This window comes from Mustela nivalis, assembly GCF_964662115.1.
Source record: "Mustela nivalis genome assembly, chromosome: 3".
In the NCBI taxonomy this organism is placed as follows: domain Eukaryota; kingdom Metazoa; phylum Chordata; class Mammalia; order Carnivora; family Mustelidae; genus Mustela; species Mustela nivalis.
Window position 1 is genome coordinate 122727486 of NC_139022.1, and position 27959 is coordinate 122755444.

The window sequence follows — 27959 nt, forward strand, 5'->3', positions numbered from 1 at the left end:
GGTGAGCAATTCCTTATTCCTGTCCCTTCTCTTCTCTCTCCTCATGTGGTCTCAGGAGCTGTGCATAAGAGACATGATCACCTTAGTACATTCAAATTGCCTACTTGTTGTTTGAGCAGTTGCACTGGGTAAGGCACTGTGCTAGCCACTGGAGCAAGGGCTGGTTCATAAGACTTGGTTACACTAGTGGGAAAGCATTTAATTGTGATAAAGTCTAGGATCACATCCAATCACCTACCTGAGTCAGACAGGTGATATAAATGGGTGAATTGGGCTACCCCTGAAGATATAGGGAGTGATGAGGGCTGATGGGGGCCATCAGTGAACTGGGGCCCACACGTCCAGCAAAAAGTCACCATTTAAAATCCCTCTTTGCCAAGCAAACATAACAGGGTCTGTAGAGTGAAGTTCACTGGCGAGGAACCCACGTGACACGACACCCACTTCTAACTACTTAGGATGGGAGAGCACTCAGCTAAAGGACCGCAGCTCCCTCACGTCTATGTGAGGTTCTAGAAACCCAAATTCCAGAATGAACTCGTGATCCTGGAGGTGTTCTTTTCCGGAGCCAAGCTCCATCTGCACTTGCTGCTTAGGGAGCCCACCTTGACTGAGCCCCTGAGCAAGCTTCCAGAATGCCACTGGCCCAACTGGAAATTCACCTGGTTTGGTGGGTCAGTGTGGAGGTAGCTCATCAGGCTGCAGATGTGATAGGGAAGAGATTGTAGTGACTCTGCCCTCCAGGTGTGATTTGAAGGCTGATCTCTCCTGTTCTGTCCCTCTAGGAGCATGAGAAGCAAGGGGCAGAGGAAGGAACAGAATGGGATCCTGAGTACTCTGGTCCATGTTTCCTCCAACTTAGACTTAGGAGAGCTTGGTGCTTCTGCCCTGTTCCTACCCGGTTTCCTTCTGATCTGCCTCTCCTTAACCTGCCTGCTTTCTTCAGCACTGTGCTCACTGGCCCATCACTGGACTGTGGATTCAGATCTCCCTGGGGAAGAGCTGGAGGCTTTGCTTGTGGCCTCAGTTTCCTGACCTCTACCCTGCAGTGTTAGGGTCAATGGCAAGGTTTCTGTAGATCAAGAAACCTGTATCAGGGCCTCAGATGTCCTCCCTTCGAATGGCTTATGAAGAAACACAGACTTGGGCTTATGAACTTGGAGGGGGAAGTCCTTTTCTCTGGGGTTTGAAGCACTACATAGCTTCCAGTGCTTATTTGCTTCTGACGTGATGCTATTTTTAGCATTATTCTCCAGATATATGGGACACTCCCACTGCTGTTTTCATTTTATTTGTTCACCCATGTGCTTGTATTTTCCACAGTGAGTATGCTGCAGTGAAACGGTTTCTGTAAAGCCCCTTGCCTCCTTCCTAAAACAATTTACCCCTTTTCAGTGCCCCACACAGCCAACACCATGGCCCCAAGCCACGTCAGAGTGAACAAACCACAGGCTGAAATTGCAACCATTCAGGAAAGAGGAGTCTTTAATTTGGGCTTAAAATAGCCCACAGCCTGAGAGGGGGGGGGCCAGGAGCAAGGTGTAATCGCAGGAATGGGCATAGGAGAGCCACCCCAGGATGACTGAGTGGGGGCTAGGGGCTGAGAGAAAGACAGGCTTAGAGGTTGGGGGTCTGGTCTGGAGTCCCCCACAGCTCATTTAATATTATCTTCTTGAATCTCTTTTCACAGTGGGAGAATGAATTACATGGCAACAAAAATACATGACAGCTACTTACTCCATCTGAATGGTGTATCTGCTCCCTCTCTTTCCTCAAAACTCTGTGCAGGCATTGTCGTAATATTAGCTATGATGAGAGCCACCATGCTGCTGAACTCCTGGGTCACTATGCATGTTGTATACTTCATGGGTGACATTCTCACTGTATACTCTTGAACAACGTCCCCTGGAGTTGTGCAAGCACCAGTACTGGTAGTAGTAAGAGCAAAGAGATGTTGAGTATTTATGGGCTAGACATTACTCTGTCCTTGATATTAAAAAACTACACTAATTCTCAACCCAAGGAGGAAGACACTGTGATTATCTCCATTTTATAGATAAGGAAGTGGAGGCAGAGAGAATTTAAATAGCTTCCTGCATCATGATGCTAAGTAAGCCATGTGTAGATGAGCCTTCTGTCCGACCCTGGTGCCCATACTTAACCATTGTGTATCACCCTCCATGGTAATATTGTAGTTTTTATTCTTCTCGTTATTGTAGTGTGGCCTGTTTTAGCTCAGGATGCTATAACAAAATAGCCTATGGCTTTAACCATAGACATTTATTTCTCATAGTCATGGAAGCTGGAAATCTGAGGTCAAGGTGCCAACGTGGTTGAGTTCTAATGAAAGGTGCCTTCTGGTTTGCAGATAGCTGTCTTCTCTCTGTGTCCTCACATGTAGAAGAGATGCTGTGATGTCTCTTCCTCTTCTCACAGGGCACTCTTCTCATCATGGGGTACTACCCTCATGATCACATTTAAACATAATTACTTTCCAAGACATCACCTCCAAATATCATTGTGCTGGAGATTAAGGCTTCAACATAAGAATTTTGGGGAGACAATAACATTGACATTTCCTTATTTTCGAACCTTACTGGGCTACGTAAGTTCCTGAATCAGGGGTCAGCAAACACGCTCTGTAAAGGAGCACATAGTATGTATTTAGGCCCTAGGGACTGTACAGTCTCAGTACAGTCTGCCCGTGTAGCACGAAAGCAGCTATAGACAATCTATAAATGGATGACTATGGCTGTGTTCCAGAAAAACTGTATTTATGGATACTGAAATTTGAATTTCATATATTTTTATGTGTCATGAAATATTATTCTTCTTTTGATTTTTCAACCCTTTAAAAATATAAAAACCATTCTTAGCTCATGGGCCATTTAAAAACAGGCAGTGGGCTCGATTTGGTCTGTGGGCCATAGTTGCTGACCTCTGTTCTAGAGCACAGAGATCTGGAAGGTTGGGTATTTGTTTTAAATCTGTGCCTTCCCAGGATCTCTCTTGATTCTGACCCTCAGTCTCCTTCAGTAAGTGCTGATTGAATGAATTCCTGCATGGTTTACTGAGGCTCTGTCTCAGGTATCCTAGATGATTCTGGGATACTGCTGATTTTCAGAGAAAATGAGTACATTCTCATTTCAGAGAATGAGTACAGGGTTTCCTTTTCTCAAAGCAAGGATTGGAAATCTAGTTTTTGCCACAATTGCTAGAAGAGGGCAGGAGCCTCCCTTCAGGGATTTTTGTAGAACAGTGAAAAGAGAAAATTTTTTTTTTCTACATGAAGTGTAGAGATTTATTCTTTGCAAATAGACCTACAGAATGTGATTCCTAATAGGAAACAGATTTCCCCCTGAAGATAAATGGAATGTCCCCACCTCCCAAACTGAGAAGAGAATTGTTTCCTCTTTACAAAGGAAACAAATTGGATTCTCAAAGGAATAATCAGAGAACTTTTTTAGATTGTCATAATAAGCAAGATATGGTTTCATGAATGATGAAAGAGATATTTGCCTCTTTGGGTCTGGACTTGCAGGATGGTTGGAGGATCGGATGAGCCCTTCTCTCTCTCAACCTAGTTCTTGTCCCTAGGCATTTTATCAGTGCCAGATGGGGGAGAGTGGCTCCTGCCTGAATGGGGTTGTTGAGTCCATCGCTGTCTCAGTGGTTTACTGTAAAGACACCCTCTTTCTTTCCAGCTCTACTTCTTTAGCACACTATTGAAAAAGGTCCCTATCCTTCAGCCAAGCTTCCTGATAGATGCATTCATTTTGGTCTGTGGGAGAGGGCATTACAAATGGGAGACTTGCCTGAGCAAAGACATGGTGCTTGAAATTAGCCTAGTGGATGTGGGGGATCTGCCCGGATAGATGAGCTCTTTGCACTACACTTGGAGGCAGCCAGGGCATAAGGCTGAGGTCTATTGCCTTGCTGAAGGGAGAGAAGCGTGATGATGCTGTTGGGCATGGACTCCAAGAGTTGACACAGAAGTAAGAGTGTCTGGGTCAGGGAGGAGCTACAGTCATTTGACCCAAAAACCTTAATTTCTCCTTCTTTGCTGGATCCTGGCATGTGGAGGGAAGTCCCACGCAACCCTTGCCCTCTGTTTATTCATGATAAAGTAGACAGAGTCCATTCCTTTAAATCCTTCTGTTCCCTGGGACATAGAGGAGCAGAGAACAGGGAGCCCTGACAGTCCAGCCTACCCTCCAGAATCATTACCTTGTGGGTAATACTTAGAAGTGTGAACTGGGGAAAGTTACTTAACCTCTAGGGAGCTCGGTTTTCTGTAAAATGGGGATAATAATAGTACCTACTCTTAGAATTGCTGTGAGCACTTAAAGGAGATGAACAATGCCTGCCGCGTAGTGAGAACTCAATACATGTCAAACTATTATTATTATTAATTAGTATCATGCTTTCCAGCAGTTATAATTTTCTACATTTGTACAACTCTCTCTTAATTTACGAAGCCCTTCTCGTGAATATTTCATCATCTCCAAAGCCCTCTACAGTTCAGTCGGTGCTATGAACCCCCTCTGCAGATGAGCAGGGACTTGCCCACTTACTTAATGGAGCTGTGTCGTGAGCCCTGAGGCTGTAGCTCCTGGTCTGGTTGTCATCAACTCTGCGCCATTCTGCTTCCTTGCAGGGGTACAGGGCCCCATCAGCCCCACAGGGGATGTCCAGATATGTATGACATGTTCTCTGCTCTCAAGGAACTTATAGTTTGGTTGAGATTTGAAGAGCCTTGCTCTAGGAAGTAGGGAGCCTATATACAAGTGAAATCCACTTGTGCTGTGTCCAGCAAGAGAAATCAGGCCAGAAATGGAATGGCCAGGAGTCTTCTATGGTACCATCAGATGACACCCAGAATTTTCTTGTGCTGAACCTGCAACCTGTCTCTGATTTCCTGCATGTCACTCAGCAAATTCCCTCCATGTGTGAAATGAGCAATGGAGCCAACTCTCTGGTGGATGGTGTTAGCTCCAAGTTGCATCACATTCCACCCCCTCCTCCTTCGCAACAGACCTTAACATTATTCTGTGATTACTTCGCATCATCCTTCCCAAATGTGCATCAAATTAAAGAGTTATTAGGGCATGGCAGGACATGTTTATGGGGAAGAATTTCCTTTAAAGTCACAGCTCAGCCTGAACTCACTTTATTAGTGTTTATATAAAGTATGTCGTCTGTTCCAATGTGATCCGTGTTTATATCTGCAGCAATCGTTGCATTCCTTGGGCTGCTCCTTCCTGTTTTCTTAAGTCGATTGCTGCGCCTAAGTTAAAAGTGAATAGTACGTGTGCTCTGTGGCTGTCAGGTTTGGAGATGGGACATGACCCATTCAGAGAATGACACTTAACCACAACTTGTCCTGCAAATATTGTAAGCTTTGAAGTGGACAGGAAGGGGCAGTCTTTAAAGAACAAAGACATGGTGGACAGTCAGGACCCCTTGTGAGTACTCCCTTTGTCACTTACCTTGTGGTAGGCTATTGTCACTCTAGCAAGGATGGCCATTTGTGCTGACTGGCTCAGAACAGTCCCAACTTCTGCCTCTTTCCCTGATATAATCATTAATGCCATTCCCTTGGACTCACAGAAACATTGAGGTTCGGATGAGAAATTATATGATCACTCCAGTGTCTCCGTTTTATTGGTACAAATGAAATACTTTAGATTTCAAGGCACTGTCAATGAAAGGCAAATGAAACTCAGTTAAAAGTGTTGATAAAGAACTAGGTTCGGAACCTTCAGTCATTCAACAAATGTTTATTTGTGCTTTTTATGTGCCAGACATTGTGCTGGACCCTGGGGATTCAAACGTATATGGCTGCAACTCCCAAGCAGTCAGAGTTTATTGGTTTAGCTAATATTTGGGGTATGTTAAGGAAATTGTCTAAACAGGTCATTTCAGTTTGCCTTTCACCCTTCAGGACTCTGTTTCTTGCAAGTTGATTGCTGAGTTCTCAGGCTCTGACATCTGACTGTCTAGATATAAATGCCCTTGGTGTACATGTAAGCTTGTGATCATAGATAAGGTAAGGGTCCTAATCTCCCTGTGCCTTTATTGTTCATTCATAAAATGGGACCAATAATAGCAGCAACCTTGCAGGCTGGTTGTAAGGATTATAAGAGACACCGAATGTGAAGTACTTAGAATAGTGCTTGGCACATGGTAAACACCCAACACACGTTGGCTCTTGCATAATAATTACTCACTCCACAGATATTTATTTAGACTGTAATGTGGGCTGGCTGCAGCTTTTCTACCTCTGTTGACTAGAACTTAGGTGGCCTTCTTAAAAATGTAATTTAAGGTAGTATGTTAATGGAGTTCAAAGCCTGTGAGAATTTTCGTGGGTAAGAGTTCAGAGTTAGTGAGATTCTGAATTTATGGGAATTGATCAGTTTATTTTACTCCTTTTAAACATTGCAGATGGGTAGCTTCTCCAAGATCATGCTATGGTTAGAAACAGAGCACAGAGGAAAAATCATGGATGTTTATCTTTGAGGCTTTCTTTCCCACTCCGCCAGACTATCATGTGTATCAGTCAGCACGGATAAGGCTATGCCACAGAAACAAGTAAATCTGGATGTAGCAGAAGCAAAACAACAAAATTATCTTACTTCCTTATACCAGAGTCCAGTGCAGTTGGTCTGGGTAGTGGGCTATTTCATATGGTCTCTCAGGAACCCGGTTTCCTTCCATCATAGGACTCCACCATTTTTGACACATGGTCTACACATCTTGAGGAAGACAAGGGAAAAGAGTATAATGTGAAGGATGTTTTATGGTCTTTCCTGGAAATGGCTTATATCACTTCCATCTACATTTCTTTAATCAGAAATCAATCATATGATACCACCTAGATACAAGGGATGACAGGAAATTTAATCTTGCTGTTTACCTAAGAGGGAAATGAAATGGTTTGGTGAACTCATAGCATTGTTCCTGCCATATCATGTGCCCAACGTTTCTTGACCCATTTTCAAAGGCTGATCCCAATCTCTTTTGATTTTGGTCTCCTAATTCCCAGGGATTTGTGGAGCCAATTTTTTTTTTTTTTTTTTTTTTTTTTTTTTTAGGTGCTCTCATATATAGGGTGGAGGAGTATTTTAAGAATGGGCATTCTGGGAAGAATTTGGAAAAGTATGAGATTTCTGGGCATGATAAAGTAGACATGTAGACTGAACCCTTCTAGGTTGATAGTTGTTACCTAGAGGTTATTGCTCAGGAAGAAATAAGTTGCCTTAAGTCATCATAGGAAGAATTTGGGAATGATTTGTTTATTTTATTTTTTTGTTTTGTGAGACTCGGGACTAGACTAGTCTGGGGGTTGTCATGAAGGGAGGGATTGAAGGACGTGGTTGAATAGACTAGGAGGATATGGGGAAAAGAACTATGGATTAGACTTTATGCTCCTTCAAGTTTTGTTAAACACTGAGGTCCCATTAACCTATTCTGCATCTTTCTGTGGTCACATTTTGTATGAATAATAGTCAACAAATTGATGGTAATGATTACCTGTTGAGTATTTACTACCTGACCAACCCTATGCTAAATCACCTTATCATCTCTTTTACCCCTCATAACATCCTAGGAAATAGGCACTGTTATTATACCCATTTTACAGGTGAGAAAACAGAAGCTTAGGGATGAGTTAAGGAATTTGCCTAAAACCATTAACGCTGTCTGATAAAATTTGAGCCCAGACCGTCTGATTTTAGCACCTGCTTTCTTAAGCATTATGCTCCAGAGCAGAGATCTCAAACTCCAATGCCTGTGAGGGCCATGCAGGTGGCATAAGTGAGGGAAGCAGATGAATGGGACTAATGAATAGCAAAGTCTATACCTTGTCCAGAATGGGCCGTTGCCTCTCAGCTCCAGTTTCCAGTGGCCATGAAAGCCCAGGGGGTCAGATCATCTGATTTTTTAGAGATAATCTAGAATTCCAGATTTGTATGTGAAATGCTTCCAAATTGGCAATTAGTTTATAAATGCTAAAATCATACTGAAAACCAGACTAAACATGTCTGCAGGCCAGAATTGGCCCATGGGCTATGAGTTTGCAAGTTCTACTCTACTGCCTCCAGCAAAGAGCTAGCTATGTCCCCTGTATGCCCTTCATGCTGGAGCATGAACTGAATAGAGCGAGACAGGGGCCAGCAGGGAGCCCTCCTGCAGCAGGGAGAAGAAGAGTGGAGACCCACACTCGCCCCTCCTCCTTGCAGAGCCCTCACCACCCCCACATCCAACCATCCAGGTTGCCCCTCTGTCTGGCTGTTCTCTTCCCTGCAGGTAGCTGTCTGCAAAGCACTGGCTGCAAACTTTTGCAGGTGTAAAATTATATATGCGAGAGTGTTGCCAAGCCAGAAATTTAGCCCAGGGAGGCTTAGTTCCCAAACAACTGAGGTAGTGTGAAGCCAGTTTTTTAAATCAAATTCAGTCATTTCTCTCCCGAATGCGTGTATGTGTTTTTAAACTTGTATGTGGTTATGTAACTGATGAGGATGAAGTGAAAAAGTCAGAGAATAATTCAGTAATGTCTCCGTTGTGCGGTAAGACATGAGATGGAAGCTCTATGGGGGGGGATCCACAGTGAAATGTGGCTGCACCTGACCTACTGGGATGGTGATTTGGTGATTCTTGAACATGTATTGCTTTCTCTCTTCCATCAGGGAAGATGAGTAGATGACTGGGCAGAGAAAGCAAAGAGAAGAAAGACATCCATATGGGTAGGGCCATCTGAGCAGCTTCTAAGAATTGTCCTTGAGCCCATCAAAGAGCTTTTTCTTTTGGCCAGACTTCCAGGTCTTAAATGGCTTTAGCTCTGCTGATCACTTTGGCCATGAGAAGAGTCCAATTTCAGCTGGGCCACTTCTTTTCAACATTTTGGCAGGGAGAGGGGAGAGTGCATGAGTAATACATATTTACTGTGGAAAACATTGCTAAGAAGCAAAATGTAAAATATTTAAGAAAAAACAAAAAAGGAGTAACATGGAGGGCTTTAGGAGAAGAAAAGGAAAAGTGAATTGGGGAAAATCGGAGGGGGAGACGAACCATGAGAGACTGTGGACTCTGAGAAATAAACTGAGGGTTTTGGAGGGGTGGGAGGTAGGCGGATGGGTGAGCCTGGTGGTGGGTATTAAGGAGGGCACGTATTACATGGAGCACTGGGTGTGGTGCATAAACAATGAATCTTAGAATGCTGAAAAAATAAAATTAAATAAACACACACACACATACAACAAAAACTCTTTGCCCCAGCATCCAGAGAATACTAGTGTACATTTCTCTAAGTGTCTCCAAGGGACCTCACTTCATCCAAGGTGTCTGGGAGGAAGTGAGGGGAGTATGATCTGTGGTTTTGGCTCCCACAGAGCTTCACACTCCTTTGGGAGACGAGGCAAACACACAGGAAACAGGCAGCACACACGAGGTGGGAGGAAATGTGATGAAAGGCCAGAATGGATTGTGCAGAGGCTAAATGATGCAGAAGTTCAGAAGTTCAGAGAAAGGAGAGATCAGTGCAGGGTGGAGAGGCTGGGAAAGCTGCAGAGAGGAGGCTTGGTGGGGGTGCTTCACCAAGCCTGAAGAGAGGCCGTATGTTTCGTGAGGCAGCTGAAACAAAGTACCACAGACTGGGTGACTTAAATCAACAGAGATGCATTCTGTCACACTTCCTGGGCCCAGAAGTCTGAAATCAAGAAGTCAATATGGCCATGCTCACTCTGAAATCTGTAGTGGAGGGGAATCCTTCCTTGCCTCTCCCTAGCTTCTGGTAGTGGCTATTGATCCTTGGCATTCATTGATTTGCAGCTGCCTCAATCCAGTGTCTGCTTCTGGTGTCCCCTGGCATTCTCCTTGTGTCTCTATCTTGTTGTCTAATGAGAACTCTAGTCATACTGGATTAGGGCCACACTAATGGCCTCATTTGAAACTAATTCCATCTGCAAAGATCCTATGTCCAGATAAGGTCGCTCTTACAGGTACTGGCAGTTAGGATTTCAACATATCTTTTGGGGAGACACAATTCAAACCACAACATAGGGTAGGGTTTGGTTGGAGAAAAGATGTTGAGGGCTGCAGAGGCCAGCAAGTAGCAGGAACATAAATGTCAATGGAGTGTCTTGCAGAGTCCCAAATCAGGAAGGTGCTCAGTAAAGGTCTTTGGACTGAAAGAAGGAAGAATTCAATAAGGCAGGCTAAGCCCAGTTGTGAGACCCACCCAGCTGCAGTGCTATTGCACTGTGAAAAGCACTGGCATCTTGGGGAAATGTGTCTGGTTGTAAGGGGCAGGTTTAATGTCAGGGGGAAGAGGTGGAGGGCTTAAACCATTTATTTCCCTGCTTGACCCCTTCTGTGGTTCCAAGTGCTGAAGGCATGAGAGCTGCCCCTGGGTGCTCCACAGTCTGGCTGCCACCTGCCTCTGTGATCCTGTTTGGTATTATTCTACTCCAGTCACCTGACCTTTCTGTTTCTTAGACCCTCCCAATGCTTTCTCTCCTCAGGGCCTTAGTGATTCTCTTCTGTACTTAGAAATGTCTCCCTTCAGCCTTTCCACTTGTCTGGTTCCTTCTTTCCCTTCAAGGCTCAGACCAAAGGTCTCTCCTGACCACCCAACCTAATGGCCCAACCTCCTCCCATGCCCACTTTCATTCTCCTCACCTCACCCTGAAATGATTTTCTAGTTGTTTCTTTGTAGTCTGTAATTCTTTTGTTAATCTGTGATTACCTCTGTCCCCCTGTATTAGTTTCCTGTTGGTGTGTAACAGTCTTACCATAAACTTGGCTTAAAACAATTCTCCAGTTAGCTAGGGGCCTCTGCTTCAAGGTCTCACACAGCTGTTCATGGGGGCTAGGGGTAGGATATGGTCTCATCTGAAGGCTCAGCTGGGATGGATGCACTTCTGAGCTCTTGAGGTTATTGGCAAAATTGCAGTCTGTTAGATTGAAGTCTTGAGGCTCTTGGTGGTTGTTTTTCGTTCCTTGTTGGTTGTTTGTGGGGGCTGCCCTCAGTGCCTTGCCTCGTGATCCTAATATGGTCGCTTGTTCTTCATAGGTAACAAGGGAAGGGTGTCCCAGCAGGATGGGAACTAAAGTTGTATATAACATAATCACAGAAGTGCCTTCCTGTCATATTTGTCATATTATATTAATGAAAACCAAGTCAGTAGGTCCTGCCTTGCTTAAGGAGAAGGGATTACTCAAGGGTGCTAATACCAGGAGATAGGGATCATGTAAGTCACTCTAGTGTCTATCTGCCATGCTCAGCAAGAGAATAAAACTTCCCTGAAAGGAACAATTTTTGTTGTTCAACATGCTAACCCTAGCCATAAACACAATACCTAAGTCCAGAGTAAGTATATAGTAAAGGCCTATTGTAGGAATATAGGAAGGATGAAGAGAGCAAGAGAAAAAGGGAGGATGGAAGGAAAGAAGGAAGGGAGAGAAGAAGGGAGAAAGGAAAGATGGAAAGGAGTGTCCTGTCCTGCTTTCCCCTGTAACATGCTTTAACAGCCAAATAAATCTTGCAGTTATCCTAAAGCAGTGATGCTGGGCTTTTACACATGCTGCTGCTTTTCCCTAGAATCCTTTTCCTCTCTCTCATGTATTCCCATGCCAACCATCCTAGCTGTGGCCAACTCATTCTTCACGTCTCGATTAAAACATTACCTTTTCCTGGAAGCTTCTTCTGACCCTTTAAACTTGGTATCCTCTCCTGTAAGCTTTTGTGTATAGCTCTGGCACAATATAGAACAGGAGTCTGTAAACTGTAGCTCCCAGACCAAATCTGGCCTTCAGCCTGTTTTGCAAATAAAGTTTTATTGGAGCACAGCCATACCCATTAGTTTATGTATTGTCTATGCTACAGAGCTGAGTTGAATAGTTGTGATAAAAAAATATGACTGGCAAAACCTAAATTATTCACTGTCTGGTCCTTTGCAGAAAAAGTTTGGCACTTCGTGTTGACTGTTTAGCACAGTCTGTGGGAGTTGACCCTTTATTTCTTCCTCATTATACTTGCTCAATGTCGGAGACCATGCCAGTCTTATTTCCACCTGTGTCGCAGCATCTAGTATAGTGCCTGAAACTTAGTGGTTAAGACAATTTACTGAATGAATGACATGAATGATGTATCAGTCAGAAAATGAAAATAGGGAGAAAAACTCAAGTTAGGATTATGTAAAGAAGATTGATGTACAAGGGGACTATTTTAGTAGTTGGGTGTGGTTCAGAGAACCAGGACTAGAAGCAATAGAGATGTTCTGAGCCAGAAGAGATTAGAGAAAGCAACTGTTCTGGAACCAGGAAATGGTCAACTGTGAAGAGGAGTCATCATCTTTGGTGGAGACGTTAGCTAACCTGAGTAACCTCTCAGGGAGGGAACCAGAAGAATAAATACACTCTTGTCACTCTGTTTTCTTCCCCCACCTCCTGCTCAACTCAAAGTGAAGCAGGAGGGCACAGCAGCCAACCTTGTGATGTGGTCCCGTCAGGTTAGCCTTGTGGGGTAAAGAGCAAATAACTGAAGTGGAGACCAAAGCCTCTTGACTAATTTATTCTGACTTGATTGGAACTTCTTTCCTGGCTGTAAATAAGGGGTCAGGCTGGACCACAAGATATCTTAATTCTGGCCCCTCCTACCACTTTCTTAAGCAGAATTCCCCAGATTAGGCTTTGAGATTTTGAACATGAATGCATCACACCATCTTTTTTCAAAAGTTCTCTGTCCTTGTCCTCAGACCCTTTACTTCTCTGTAATCCCCATCAGAGCCCTTGCTGTCACCACCGCATCACAATGTACTTCCTTCTCATCAGCTCCAGGTCTTCTGAGCTCCTGTTTTCACAGCTATCTCAAATCTCTGATTGCTCACTCGCTATGGAATCTAGACCACATCTCTCAACATCTTATTTTGTATATTCTTACATTTTTCTTTAAGTAATTCATGAGTCTCAGTCCATCTGCTCAACTAGATTCTACACTAAGGGCAAGGACCAGGCCATATTTTTAAGCCCACGTGGTTCTGGGCCCCCAAAATACAAGAATTCTAGATCTTAAAATTATTAAGACTTATAGGTCATGTCACCCAGCTTCCTACCTATCACAAGTACATCCAATCTGGCATGAGTTAACTACTGACCTCTGCTTATATACCCCTGTAATAGGGAATTACTTCATTGCAAGACAACCCTTCCAAATTTACCTTAGACAGAGATATCATCTTTCCTGAACTCTATAGATACTTGCTATATGGGGCAGGTGGTCTTAAAGTCTGATTTGAATTGATGATGTATTCTCTAACTCTGTAGTTAGAGAATCCTCTTTTTTGATGATTCAAAAAACATGCACCATCATAGGAAACATCTTTTTTTTTTTTTTTTGGACACCAGTCCTAAGTTCCACCTCTGCATCCTCTTCCTGCAAGTTGTTGGCTGTGAGTGAAAAAACTAACTACTCTGATTACTATTTTGCTATTTAAGAATAGTTCCTCACATAGTTTATCTCTTGAGCCTCATGGTCAATCTGTATAGCTGGTGTTCTTGGTCATATTTTATAAAAGTCTCAAGAACAATACAAACAACTGGGGTTAAACAAGTTTAAATAGTGTTCCCAAAGCCACCCAGCTAAGAAGGAAGAGGGGACTGAAATCTACATCTTTGGGGTTTGGTATTGAAGCCCTTTTCTCCACACTACACTGTTTTTACTGCTCCCTCTTCCCAGATGTGCCACAGCAAAAAGAACATTTTGCTGGAATGCCACAGAATGAATCAAAAGAAGAATGCGAATATACGTGTGCCAAGTTAGGGACAGTGGCCGGCCCCAGAATATTTTTGTTTCATTTTTTCCAATGTTGTTCTGAATTCTTCATCCTCCCCACCCCACCCAAGGTGTCAAACAGATGTGAAAATACCACAAAGCTTCAGCTCACAGCATTAGTTTATGATTCACTGATTGGGGTGGGGAAAAATAATGCAGGAGATTACCATGGCAACTCCTATTTATATAGGCAATATGGTAGATGATGAGCAACATGGCAGAAACCAGACATGGGCAAAAACAGCAGGAAAACACCCCCACCCCATCTAGCTTGCAGAGGGTCTCAGCACCCCCACTGGCCCAGACCTCACTAGGAGACAGAAAAGGAAATGGGCCACCTTGGCTGAAATGGGAACCACTGAAGTCACCAGGAGTGCCCTTTGCTTTCTTTAAGATGGGATGGGAAATTCTGTTCTGTACTGTTCTATTTATTCATTTATTCATTCATTTTTCTCTCAGTCAGCAGCTATCCTGTTGTAATAGAATATGCTTGGAGTCTAGCTGTAGATGAGGAGCACGATGTGATTAAAAAAAAAAAAATGTCTTGTCCATTCAGAGAGCTCAAGTTCACATCCCGGCTGTTGCCACTTAATGGTTGTGTGACTTCATGGCAATTTGCTTTATCAGTAAAATCTAAGGTGGATTGGGGTGGGGGAAATTATGCTTCAGCTTCCTCCTGTGCAAAATGGGATAATAGTAGTGCCTACCACATATGATTGGTGTCTGGATAAGAAAAAATGAACATACAGTTTTTAACACAGTGTACATAGTTTGGGCCCAGCAAACATCAGATCTTATTAAGATGTATCTTCAGTATTTTTATCTGTTTAAGGAAGATAATAACACCCACCTTTCAGAACTGTTGTGAAGAGAAAGAAAAAATAAAAAAGATGGGAAGATCCTGACTCAAAGATACTGCATTTGTCAGTGTAGACTGCTGTAACAAACAGGCCTAAAATTTCAGTGGCTTTAAGAATTATTTCTTGAATGTGTCTGAGTTTTATGTAGGTAACTGGAGACACAGGGGAGAGAAGGTCGCTATTCCATGCAGTCATTCAAGGACTCAGACCCTTCCTGGCTGCCCTTTCTAGAGTTCTCCACTGGATTTACTGAACTCAGCCCAAACAGAGGGAAGAAAAAGAGCACAGAGGATTGGACAGGAAGTGTTACTGGTCAGGCCTGAGGGCAGTATTTATTGCCTTTGCCTGTGTTAATAGTGAGAACTTGGTCATATGGTTGCCCATCCCTGCCAGGGAGACTGAGAAATGTTACGCTGTGTTCACCAGACAGAGGAGAAATGGTTTTGTGGACAATTTGCCAGTCTCTACCATGATGAGAATGGTATGGTACCCACTACTGCGGTTATTAACATAACACCAGGGTGATTCTCATGGTATCATAAGGCTCACTTGAAGAGATGGGCAACCATAACTATGCAGTCTTTACTCCTGAGAGAAGACCCCGTTCTCACTTCATTCCTAGAATGGTTGTTTTTTGCACCTGTGAGCCATCTTTGACCATAACGATGGGACTGAGGATCTTAGGCAAGCATAGAAAGGGCATGCCATTGAGAGTCATATGAAGGGACTTCCATTGTCAATGGTAAATTAAACATTCAAAAGGTGTCTTTCTCTTCCTTTCTCTTCCATCTCCCTTTTGTTGCCAAGCAAAACACTCCAAGACTTAAAGGCTTAAGACACAGTGCTCATTTTACTATTCTCCCTCAGAGTTTCTATGAGCAGGAATTCAAGAGTAGTTCAGCTGGGCGATCTGGCTCAGAGTTTCTCATAAGTCATAGCCAGATGATAGCTGGAGCTGGAGACCTCAAAGGTGTTTGGACTGGAGACCTCAAAGTCCAAGGTGTTTGCACTTCCGTGCCTGCCCTCTAGGCTGGAAACAACCAAACAGCCAGAGTGGAACTGCCGGGGCCCCTCTGGCACCTTTGTCTCTCCCTCTCTCTGGTCCTCTCTCATGGCTGTACCAGTGGTGGCTCTAGGCCTCTGGTCTTCCCACATGGTAGCTCAGGGCTCCTGTACAAGTGCTCCAAGAGAGAGCCAGGCAGTCGCTTACTACCTTTTCTAATCCAGCCTCAGAAATTCCACAACATCATTCCTGCCCCAGGCTTGTCTAGATGGTCATGAGGCCTGCTCACTTTCAAGGGGAAGGGACCTAGACTCCACCTCTCAATGGCAGGCTTGTCAATGAAACAACTTGTAGGCATGTTTTCATACCACCCCACTTCCCTAGCCCACAGCTAGAACTGCAGTGGCTTCCCACCTAGTGTTCATGCTTGCATGTGGTTCTGAGCTCGTGAGAGGCTAAGATACACTGATTCTGATTCCCTCAACAGCCAAGGCTGAAGGCTAAGAAATCAGGCTGAAGTTCCAGAGTAGCCTGGACTAGAACAAGGGGAGCTGGGGGAGCGATGGGCACATGAAGTAGTATAGCCTGTTCTCCGTGTCCATTTAATTAATTCCCATTTTCAGCCAAGCATGCTTGCAGTCAAGGTGTTATGTTCCTCGCCATTCTAAGGTTGCAAGTAGGAGAGGCTTCCATAAAGCATGGAGGCTCAGAAAAGTTAAGTAAAATACTAAAACTCACACAGCTGGGAGTAGGGGATAGGGAAGAGATTTGAACCCTGACCTGTCTCACCTCAGAGCCCAGAAACGTGCTCCCTGACCTCCCTCCTGGCAGGTGGGCAGTGTGTGTGCTGGCGGGCCCGGGGAGGATTTGGAAATAGGTGTCCTAGAAATGTGAGAGGGAGGGGCAGCGTGAGGGGGCTGCTTGTGGTGCCAATTTACCACGTATTGATCACAAAATGTACCCCCCTTCCATCTACAGGAAGATAGTGTCCTGGAGTTCCCAAGATTCATCTGTAGGCACAGGGTTTGGGGTGGTGCAGGCAGCTGCTCTCGAGGCGCTGGAATTTCAGGCCGGAAGTGGTGGGTGCAGGGGAGAAGGATGTAGCTCGACTAATGATAGTAACAATAGCTGCCACGACGGAGTCTCTAACACATGCTCCAGGTGAACACTGTGTATGTGTCATCTCGTTTGACTTTTATAAAAGTCCTGGAGGTTGAGGTGACCACCCTGTTTGTAGATGGAGCAGCTGAGCCTCGGAGATGAGGTGAACTGCCCAGAGGTCACTCAGCAGGTGGCAGGGCAGGGATTCAAACTCAGGTCTGCTTGTCCCTGAAGCTCTGCCTCCCCAACATGGACTGTGTGCCTGGGGCAACCCCATGACCGGTCCCTCCCCCCACCCCCACCGCCAAGTCCTCAGTGTTTCAGCAGCACGCTTTGTGTCCCTTCACATAATAAATATTAATTGAAAATATTGGTGCCACAGCCATCAGCACAAGCTGCCTGAGATACCACGCTGGGTCCTGGTAATTAAACCCTTAGTTGCGTTGTCATATCTGCAGTTTTCGGTGTCCCCAAACATCAGTCCCGATTGAGACGGGAGTTGAGGATACTACTCAGGGTGAGCATGAGCACGCATGCGTTCCTAGCCGCACGCTGCTGTCTCATTCTCACACAGGCGACCTTTCTTTCTTTCCCTGGGTAGTTCTTGCTCCTCCTTTACCAGCACTCAGCTTGGTCTGGGAAGGCTATAGACTGCCTCTCTCCATCGCAGGCTAGTCAAGAAACAACTTGAGTGCTCTTTGAGGCAGCAGAAAACTGGATGAGGAAGGGAGGTGGTTCCCAGGTGAGGCTCCCCAAGGACTCACTTGATTTTTATTTTGGTATTATTTTCCAAGTCGGGAGTATAAGCCCTCTTCATAAAGTGCTAGAATCTGAAGACTGTTTCCCTGTTTCTTTGACACTGCTGCAGAGCTCACAGGTCCCTCTGAGGCTTGATGGCAGGAGGAGAGCTTCGGGTCCTGGCTAGGAAAACCCAAGGAGTAGTGACTGTGTGGATGGGGATCTGTCATAGGGAAAATGGCCTCCTTGGTTTCTGAATGTTCAGGACAAGAGCAAAGCCAGTTGACAAGTGACTTGTTGAAAGTCCAACATGGCCAAAACCCTGAGAAGTTTCTCAGAAAGGTATGGTAGATAAGAATTAGTCATTCAGCATCGTTATTAAGCACTGTAACATATTATTCATGGTTTTGGGTTTTTTTTTTTTTGGCATCTAGTCTTAGACAATGTTTGTGAACACAGAGTATATGTACAGTTATTCATAGGCTCATTCTTGACTTTGGTTTTATCGAACCCTGGTTTTCCATTACCCATGGTGCCCATTCTCCCCAACACAAACACCACCATAATGCTTTCAGTCCTTCCATAGCAAATTCTTCTCTTTGGGACCGTCTTTAGGAGCGTAAACCTACCAATCGAGGCAGGGGCAATCCACGTAACTGTCTTTACCTAATGTATGAGATCAGCAAAGTTCCTTCTACTCTGTGCCAGGCACATACTCTCTAGATTGGGCTATGGAAGTAAAATGAGATAATACCTTTGTCCTCAGGGAGTTTGCAAACCAGCTGGAAAATAAATAAATACCTAAGTAGGTACCAAAGTCAGTCAAGATTCTTTTGGTTTCAAGTGGTAGAAAATTCAACTCAAATAGTTTTAAGACAAAATATAAGGGAGATGGGGGTAGATTGGCTCAAGTAATTTCAAAATGAGGAAGTACTCCTGCCTGGGTAGGCCCACCTCCTCACAGGACAGCACCAGGAATCAGTCTCTGTTTGACTCTGGAGAACTCTTTCTTCATGGTGGCAAAATGGTTTCTGGCAATGATGAACAGCTTGGAAACCCAGCGGGGAGAGAGCTGTTAGGAATCTGAGTCATGTATACTTTCCTGAAACAAGTACTGTGATCAGGGGGAGTAAAGATGCTTATAAGCCTAGTCTGGCTTCGGTCTGGACCTGGGAAGAGGGGTCAGCCTCAGTGACGTGACCCGATCTGAGAGTTGGGGGAGGAGACTTCCAAAGAAAGAGCTGTTACCCAGAGAAGGGGCCACAGAAGCCAGGCGGCTAAATATAGCAGGGCTCTACTACCTACATAATGGGTAGCTTATTCCATACAGTATCCTTAAGGTTGGTTGGGCATGCTCAGGGGATGACATTAATCATTGGAATTACCTTCTGCTTAACAAGCAACATTCTTTCAAGCCCGTCTGAGTTGAATAGACCATAAGTATAACCTGAAAAAAAAAAAAATCTGACCCAAATGTGCTCTCTATTGCAGTGACCTGGACAGAAATAACATTACCAGGATCACCAAGATGGACTTCGCTGGGCTCAAGAACCTCCGGGTCTTGTAAGTAACACAGGGCTCTTTGATGCATTTTCATTTTCAGCTCTTCGGCCTTGTGAAAATGTTCTGCTGCCCTGACATCACACCCCCCTGCGCTGGGTGACAGGAATGTACCATTCTGTAACAGAAAACCCTTCATTCGTGTACCCGGGTTTTCACAGGTATCTCATTCTGTGTCTCCATGCTGCAGCCTGGGCTCGACCAGTGGAGGAAGTCAGGGACAGGGAAAACAGAAGGCTCTGCACAAATAAATCAACATCCCCAGCTTCTAGGATGACAGCAATACCAGCTTGACTAATCATGCTACTTTTCATAGAGATTATAATTCCTTCTCCAGCCTGTGTGTTAAAAGGGTACCAGAAGGAAAGTTATTTATCTTGTTGCTTACTGGAGAGGAGAGGAGAAGGGAGAGAGAGAGTCAGGCAGGGTCAGAGCCCCTGCTCTAGACGCACAGCTGTACAGAGACAGGTAGCAAAATTGGAGCTGGGTATTGATGCAACCGGGGAGCAAGAAATACCAGGTTTCCTTGCTAAATATTGAACACCTTCACCCATCCCTAAGTCTGTGAGTGTTGAGAATGTGTCTCACTGCTTGTCCGTTGCCAGGTGTGAGGCATTTAGAGGTACAGAAGAGAGGCAATTGGAGCCTCTTTTCTGCTTTACTCAGGGGCTGATTTTGCCCCATAGGTGTGGCTCCAGCCCGGGAACATCGTCCGGGCAATCTGGCCACTGCCTTGGTGTTTGTCAGGTAATCGTGGATGGCGAATCCCTACTAGAAGCAGCAGCTAGAGTCTTGGTATCTGAAGCCATCTCCTTCTTTTTACTAAGAGCCCATTGTAATACAAAGAATTTTATTGTAGGGATAGGAAGTACCATGTTCTGGCCCTACATCAAAATTAACTGCCCGAGTGATTTGGGGGGCATCACTATAGCTGTTTGGACCTCAGTTTTTTCATGTGTAAGTAAGTAAAGCCCTAGTTCAGCAGGGCTGCTGTGGCAAAGAACCACACAGTGGGTGGCTTAAACAACAAAATGTATTGTCTCCCAGTTTCCAAGGTCAGAAATCCAAAATCAGGGTGTCCATGGGGTTGGTCCCTTTTGAGGGCTGAGGGGGAAGATCGGATCCAGCCCCTCTTCTAGCTTCTGGTGGGGGATCCCTGGTTTCTAGATGGTTGTCTTCTCCCTGAGTCTCTCACACTGTCCTCCTCCTGTGCCATCTCTGTCTCTGTTCACATTTTCCCTTGTCACAAGTGACACCAGTCGTATTGGATTAGTGCACACCCTAATGACCCCATTTTAACTGAATTACCTCAGTGAGGACAGTGTCTTTAAATAAGGGCACATTTTGATAGCTTAGGAATTAGGACATCAGCATATGAATGTAGGGGGAGGATATAATTCCATCCATAACAAATTGTCAGAAGTCCTCCTAACTCTCATGGTTGCACAGTTAACGCTCTATGGTTTTAACATTTTCACAAAGTCTGTTTATTCTCACCACAACCTGTGGAATATTACTTGTATAGCATTGCTTTTCTTTTTTTTTTTTTTTTTTTTTTTAAGATTTTATTTATTTATTTGTCAGAGAGAGAGCGAGCGAGAGCGAGCACAGGCAGACAGAGTGGAAGGCAGAGTCAGAGGGAGAAGCAGGCTCCCCGCGGAGCAAGGAGCCCGATGTGGGACTCGATCCCAGGACGCTGGGATCATGACCTGAGCCGAAGGCAGCTGCTTAACCAACTGAGCCACCCAGGCGTCCCTAGCATTGCTTTTCTGATGGGGAAGTAGGTAGTGGTAACAATGGTGAGGATAACCAGCAGATACATGGTACCTTTCACAGACCAAGCTCTGTGTTACATGGTTAGTAACTCCTGTCCACCCAGAGGAAACAGAGGCACAGTTGGTTAAGTTGTCCCTGCTTCACATGGCAAGGAGAAATAAGAACCTGGAATGTGTGCTTTCTAACCTCTAGGGAAAACTGCTGTTCATTTGCATTGTAGAAATTTTTGAAAACCAAGAAGGAGTAGTCGCCCCGTCTTATAAATGCAGCCCTGGTGTGCAAGTAAGCGGCTTACCTGAGTTTCCCTGAACATCAGTGTGTGGGGACACTAGGATCTGTATGTTGGGCCTCCAGATACCAGATGTTTCCTCCTTGATATATTCTCCAGCTGTGGCATGTTCATACTCCTCTCACCATCCTCAGGAGGAAAGGGCGGGCGGCAGGAGGCCGTGCCTCTACCCTCTGGCGAGTCTTTTGCCCATGTTTGTCAAATGATCGGCAGCTCTCAGGAGATGCGTGGGGGTCAGAATTGAGACTGGGGTGGGTTGAGCGAATTCCGGGGCTCCGTTTTAGAGTAACTTTTATTGACGTGATAGAGGCAGTAAACTGATTGCAGGTCATTTGACAGCTTAAAAAACAAACATTTAACTTCTCTCTTTGTTTCCATTTTCCCCCTTGCATCTGTGAGAGATTTCCTTTCATACAAGTCAGAAATTTCACCTAATGCTTCATTTTCTAACCAAGTCAGAAAAGAAAACCCTTTGATTTTCTTACCATTACATCAAAAAGGCTAATAAAAATTCCAATTTCCATATCTGCTCTCTGCAAATAGAAAGTTTAAAATAATCACAAAAGATTGTATTAATATCCTCTGGATGGTCTACAAAACATTGCTTTGACTCCAGTTTAATTGGCACATTCTTCTTATTTTGATAAGCAACACCAAAACACTCCCCCTCCCCCCCTAACAGACTCTGTTAATATACTGTGTTTCATTATCTTCCTTATCAACTCAAAGACAATCCCATTCAAGTGGCCCTTTATTACTGTGAAAGAATCTGTTAGGTGGGATAGCTGAAATGCTTTCTCACACCAGTAAAATACCCAGACATTTAAACCATATTTTCCCTCAATCTCTTCTTTTTAGCGGAGTAACCTAGACAACTATCTTTTTTGAAAAGCTTTCATCACACCTTGGCACATTCCCTATATCTGTTTCTTATTTACAATTTATAGTGAAGCCAGGAAAGACTCAACAGTCTTGAATAATTTGAGCTTGCCACATATTTCCGTGCAGAACTTTTAATACAGCGCAAGTGAATGGGCAAAAGCAGATAAAATGGAGATTGGGGGACTTTGGTCTCATCCCAAGGCAGTTTACCCCAAATAAAGTACATTCAAGGAGAAATAGAAGAATTGCCCATAACAATTCTTTCTCCCACGGGGTGAGAGTAGGAAAAGATCTCTTCTGGTGTTTTATCAATTACATTTCGTTTCTTAGTCGTCTGTTGCAAGAATTCTGCTATGCCCACAATGTGGGAGCCAGCTTTATGCCAAATGGGGTTAATAAAAGAGTTAAACTCCTCCCCAGCCATCATCACATGGGGCGATTTCCGATTCTGATCCAGTGTTAAAACTAAAAAAAATCAATGCTAAAAGAGCCGAAAATGAACACAGTCTGTGTGTCTCTAACTCAGAACAGACTCAAACCATGGACAGCCTTTCTGGGCATCCAACCTTTCCTGGATCCCTGACTGCCTGCCTCTGGTCAGTAGAATGAGAGCGAAAGCAATGGCGTTAGCCCAAGCTCCTGCACTGCATCTCAGCCTGCAAGTCTGGATGGAAGGTTCCCAGCTGCTTCATTCGTTCGTTTGTTTGTTCAGTCGTTGATCAGATGTTGATTATTTATTGCACCTTTAAAAGTCAGGTACTAAGCTAGACTCTCATAGGTCTAGGAAGTAGATCTAGAAAGGGACCCCAGTTACCTTACCAGCCAGGATTTCAGCAGAAAAGAGATAACACTCACTCAGGACAAATAAGGAGAGCTAAATAAGGAATTATTTACAAAGGTGTGGGCAAAGTTAAGGGAAACCAAGAAGACGTGGTGCAGTTTCCTGGGGCTAGCAATAAGGAGCTACACCAATACTCTGGGCCTCAGTGGTCCCACCAAGGTAGGAACTACCTGGCAGGATCTGTGGTCTTAGGTAGAGAGACACAATCAAGCTGAAGTTACTTGGCAGGGAAGGAGGTGGGAATAAATCCCGGGATATCCCTCCATCTCACCCTCTTATTTCCTTCTGGTTCCTTCCATTGGCTGGTTCAACTAGAAACCAGAGTTCAAGAAGCTTCTCCTCTAAAGTGATAAAAATTAGCCTCCTAGCCTGAGCAAAGTAGAAAAGGGGCAGATATCTAATACAGATGTCTTTGCTTTTTTTGGCTCTCCTTTCTGAAAGAAGCTAGTAGTGTTAGATTAATTAGTACAGAACTAAAAGATTCATCAGCAGTTGGAGTTAAACTCCTTCAGAAACCTAGCAAGAATATCACACTCAGTCACTGTAGTGTTGCTCTTTGTTATAATTGGGAACTTATGACAACAAGCACTGTGGATTGATTGATAGTAAAAACCCAGCTAGACAAATCCCCAGTCACTAATATTGAACTGGTTCCCTGTTTAGCGAGATGTGCTAGTGTGAGTCTGTTGGCATTCCAAGGCCCTCCTCGCCATATGGCAGGATAGAGGAAAAGACAAGGGAAGGAAAAAGAACATTTATTAAGCCTCTGATTGTACTCCAGATCCTGGACTAGATAATTTACACACTTTATTCCATTTTTACCCTCACAAGGACTTAGGAGATTTTTTTTTTTTTAATTTTACAAATGAGGAAACAGAGTCCCTGAGAGGTTGACTGAATAACCCAGTGTCACACCATCAGCTGGTGAGAAAGCAAGGCAGGGGTTTCACACCAGATTTGACAAGCACAGTAAACTGGGGGTTAGAGAGCCTGTCCTAGATGACTGTGTCACTTCATCCGAATAATTTCTCCCTGAGCAAGTCTCTTAGCCTCCCTGCTTCATGGTGTCCACATCTGTGAAGTGAGAAGATAGTGAGGGGCCAGAGCAACATGAAGGTATGAACTGGAGTGGGCGAGGACTGAGACAGACTGAGGGGCTCTTGTGCCTTGCCTGACCCTATACTCAGTTCCCACCACTTGTTGGTATTTGGAAATACAGGAGCTGGGTTTTTAAAAGGAGCTTCTTTTGTGATACGGCTGTGTGTGTGTGATATTGATTTTTAATTGTTTGCAAAAAACTCATCAAAAATGTAAAATGCCATTGAACCCAACAAAATCCCTTATCACACTGGTAGTCTGAGTCAGACACATCATATGCCCTAGACTAGCTTTTCCCTTGATAGAAAATCATATGTTTTGTGGCCCCAAGGCATCTTTAGTTTTTCATTATTGAAAAGCCTTTTTTAAGTGGCTGCTGCACTAGGCAACGGTGTTAGGGTGAAGAGTATAATAATAAACAGAAGTTCTTACCCTCTTAGTCCTTAGGCATCTTGGGGAAGATGAACTTAAAAATAAACACCAGGACCCCAGTGTTAAGCCCCAAAAGTACAGAGGTTATGAAATGCCTCGGAGACGTGGGGCTGGCATGGATGGAATCATTTTGAGATGAAGGTCAAGCTTCCTTAAAGCTGCCTCCCATCCTTCTGCTTTTCCTTTAGGTGCTCAGGGCACCTCTCCTTCTGCCTAATCCAGGGACACCCACAGCCCTTCCTAAACTCCTCCTTCCAAAGACTCATCTTTCAAACATAGTTGCATCCCCCTAAGTCTTATTCAGCCAGCAGGATTGGTTCTGGATGAAAACTGGGCAACCTCATTGCTTTGCTTCCCTTAGCCTAAAGCTAATCCAATTTAAGCTGCCAGTGTGTGTGTGTGTGTGTGTGTGTGTGTGTAAGTTAGGGAAACAAATGTTTCATTGTATACTCAGTTCTTAGGATATGCACTTAAGCAAAGTGTTTAGGTTTTTAATCATCTGCATGGAGGACTTTGGAGGTCAGCAGAGTCTGTGGCTGGACTAGCTTTTGTGACCATCACCCTCAACGTTGGGAATGGCCAGGCTCTGGGTGAGGAGATTTCCTGGCACAGACTGTTGTCCAACAGTAAGGTCACTCTTTCTACTAGGTGACCCACAGACAGAGTACACAGAGAAGGCCCTCTTTAATGAAGTATTTTTACATCCCTAGAGGAGGGAGTTCCAAGGGAAGAGATGCTGAATATCTGTGTGGTTTTTATAAGAAGCAGCTTTTACCTCTTCTTTTTCTGTGCAACATCCTGCAGTGCTTGGGGGGACATTTGCTGAGAACATTCTTAAAATAGAGGCATGGAAACCAATCTGTCAGGTAGAAGTGTGCAGGCGGCGAAACCCTGGTTACCGTGACACCAAGCTGGCATGTGAATTATCTTGTCCCACCAGACTGGCTTGGGCTGGGGGGCGGGGCAGAGTGTTGTGGGAGGGGCTGAGTGACCCTGCCTGCTGGGCCCAGAGCCTAGCACCAAGACCCTTCAGGCCCCTTGTCCTTGACCGCTGCTGTTTCTTTGGTTCTAGGCATCTGGAAGACAACCAGGTCAGCGTCATCGAGAGAGGCGCCTTCCAGGATTTGAAGCAGCTGGAGCGATTGTAAGTAAAATACAACCTCCTTTCTTGAAAAGTCTTTTTTTTTTTTTTGGTAAATTGACTTCATTGCGACCTTGCCAAAAAAAGTCTCCAATGCTTAATGAAATGTTTGCTCTTTCATTTAAAGCATTTTAGATACATGTTAAAGAGACATGGAGATCCTTTTAAACTCTTTCTCTTTATTTTATTTTAATTTTTTTTAAACTTCTTTTCTTTAAAAGATGCTGGGATTGGCATCTGGGGTGTATTTTTCTTCTTCCCAGGCTTGAGCTGTTGCTATCGATATCTGTACATGGCGCTGGTCCTTTCCCAAGCCTCTTCCCTTTTGCAGAGGGTGGAAGCCAGCAGTGGGTTTCGCTGTCATGGAGGCCAGTGTTGGATACTTGCTATTTCGCTGCCCCCTCCTCCCAGAGCCGCCCCCGCCCCTCACGGGAGAGCAAGGACGGGAGAGTGGGCAGGACCTTCAGTGTGCCTGCATCTCCACTGAGCATCAGCCTGTCAGGAAGCCCACATGTTTCCACAAGAGAATGTAGTGCCAGGGTTTAAAAATAGGCTGCTCTTCTATCAGAGGGAGAGATGAAGACAGTGGGGATGGAGATGGATGAAGCCTCCATTTGTTGTGATGATTAATGCTTTTGCAGAAAACTCTTGGGTCACTCGGATGGGGCTGCTCCTTAGATGGTTAAGTGGGCAGCTTCACCTTTCCTCAGTTAATCACATCTGGCAGCTCGTAACATCTGGATATTTGCTTCCTGCCCTCTAAGTGGGGCCTGTCCCCAAGAGCACTTAGTCATGCCGGTGGGCGGTTCTCCTCCACGTTTCCCTCTGCATCCTGGTTGGCCTGACATTTCAGCCTCTTTCTCCTGCCGTTGGGTGCAGGGCTGCCACAACTCACTGCTCCAGCAGCCTACCTAGAAGGTTCCTGCTCGAGTTACCTGTCCTGTCGCCACATCTCGTCTACAGAGATGGGCATGGGTCAGGTGGAGGGCCTGCCACCAACGTGCTGGCTTTATCATCTGCCACCTTTTCCCTTGGACTCCTTGCATCTAGGGCGACACAGGTATTATCCAGCAGAATCCGGTACTCCCCCTGCTTTGTGTGAACCCTCTCCTTTATTGCTCTCCATCTGGGTTAAAGGTCAGCGTATGTTTCTGTTGTTGGTTTAAAAAATATGACATTTATTTCTTATAAAGGAAAAGAGTTCTAAAAATAATGAATGCTGCCTCTGTTTATGCTTATATTTTTAAGTTGCTTCAAACCTAAATTCTCCTTATTTAGACTAAGGGAAAAAGAAGTATTTGTTGAACCTGGTTCTTTTTGTATGAGGTAGTAAACATTTCTGTGGAAGAGTAAATATACAGTTCTTTGTGAAAAGGCCACGTCTTGCTTAGTCTTCTGATTAGAAAGGTAAATAAACTCCTAATTTATTCATTTCATGATTGTGGGGAGGGAACTAATTGATCATTGAGTACCTTGGACATGCTTGGAACTATGCCGATGTTTTGTATGCTATCTGTTGTTTTATCCCCACTAAATTCCTATGAGGTGTTATTACCCTCATTTTCAGATGAAGAAACAGAGGCCCAGGGAGTTGAAGCCAAAGAATTGTCAGGGGTGGGGGTAGGGAGCCAAGATTCAAAGCCACATCTGTCTGACATCAAAGCCCACGGCCTTTCATAGTTCTGTGCTGCGGACATTAGATGAAGTGTGATCTTTAGCAATGGCCCTGCAAATAGCCTCTCACATACCCACTTAGCTCCGGGGACTATCAGCGAAATATGCTGGCTAAAAGATGCTTTTCTTCGGGTTGGTGAACACAGCAGAAATCCCATGCACGTCTGCTGGACCCAGCAGCTTGCAGTGGCAGGGTAAACCTGGCTGTTTCTCCACTTTTGTGTAATAGGAGGCAAATGCTCACTGCTCTACTAGATAAACCCTCAGTTCTTACAGCTGAATGCAGAAGTTGACTTCTTGTTCATATCCAACCCAGGAAGGGTGTTCTTGGTTGCTGGACCTCTCTCCTCCAAGGGGAGACTCAAGAACACAGGCTCCTTTCATTCCTCGGCTCTGCCATCTTTAAACAGTGGCTACCAAGGAACCAATGTGTGTGTCTGAATCAAACCACTGGAAGGGAAAACAGCATGAAGGATTGCACATGGGAGGTTTCTAGGGGCCAGACCTGGAAAGAGTACATATGACTTCCCCTGTTACATACCTTGGATTAGGAATTGTTCACACGGCCACAGTATGCTGCAGAAGAGGCTGGGAAAAGTAGTCAGGATGTATGCCCAGGAAGTAGAGGACCAAAATGAGTGAACAGGTAACCTGTCTCTGACTTACACTGCAAGTGGTTTAAAGAAGTACTTGGGCAGGAAGGAGAATGAAAGCATAGGTGGCTGGACCA

The 27959-nt window shown here is 44.6% G+C and overlaps 1 protein-coding gene across 2 annotated transcripts in view; it reads left to right on the forward strand.

Moving 5' to 3' along the window:
- SLIT3 (slit guidance ligand 3) overlaps nucleotides 1-27959 on the forward strand; it is a gene marked incomplete at its 5' end in the record, with an annotated part of 594733 nt that overhangs the window by 26155 nt on the left and 540619 nt on the right. For both annotated transcript variants that reach the window (XM_082724113.1, XM_082724112.1), the window contains 2 exons: nucleotides 19028-19099; nucleotides 25487-25558. In XM_082724113.1, coding sequence (XP_082580239.1) covers nucleotides 19028-19099; nucleotides 25487-25558 — 144 coding nt within the window. The remainder of the gene's footprint in view (nucleotides 1-19027; nucleotides 19100-25486; nucleotides 25559-27959) is intronic.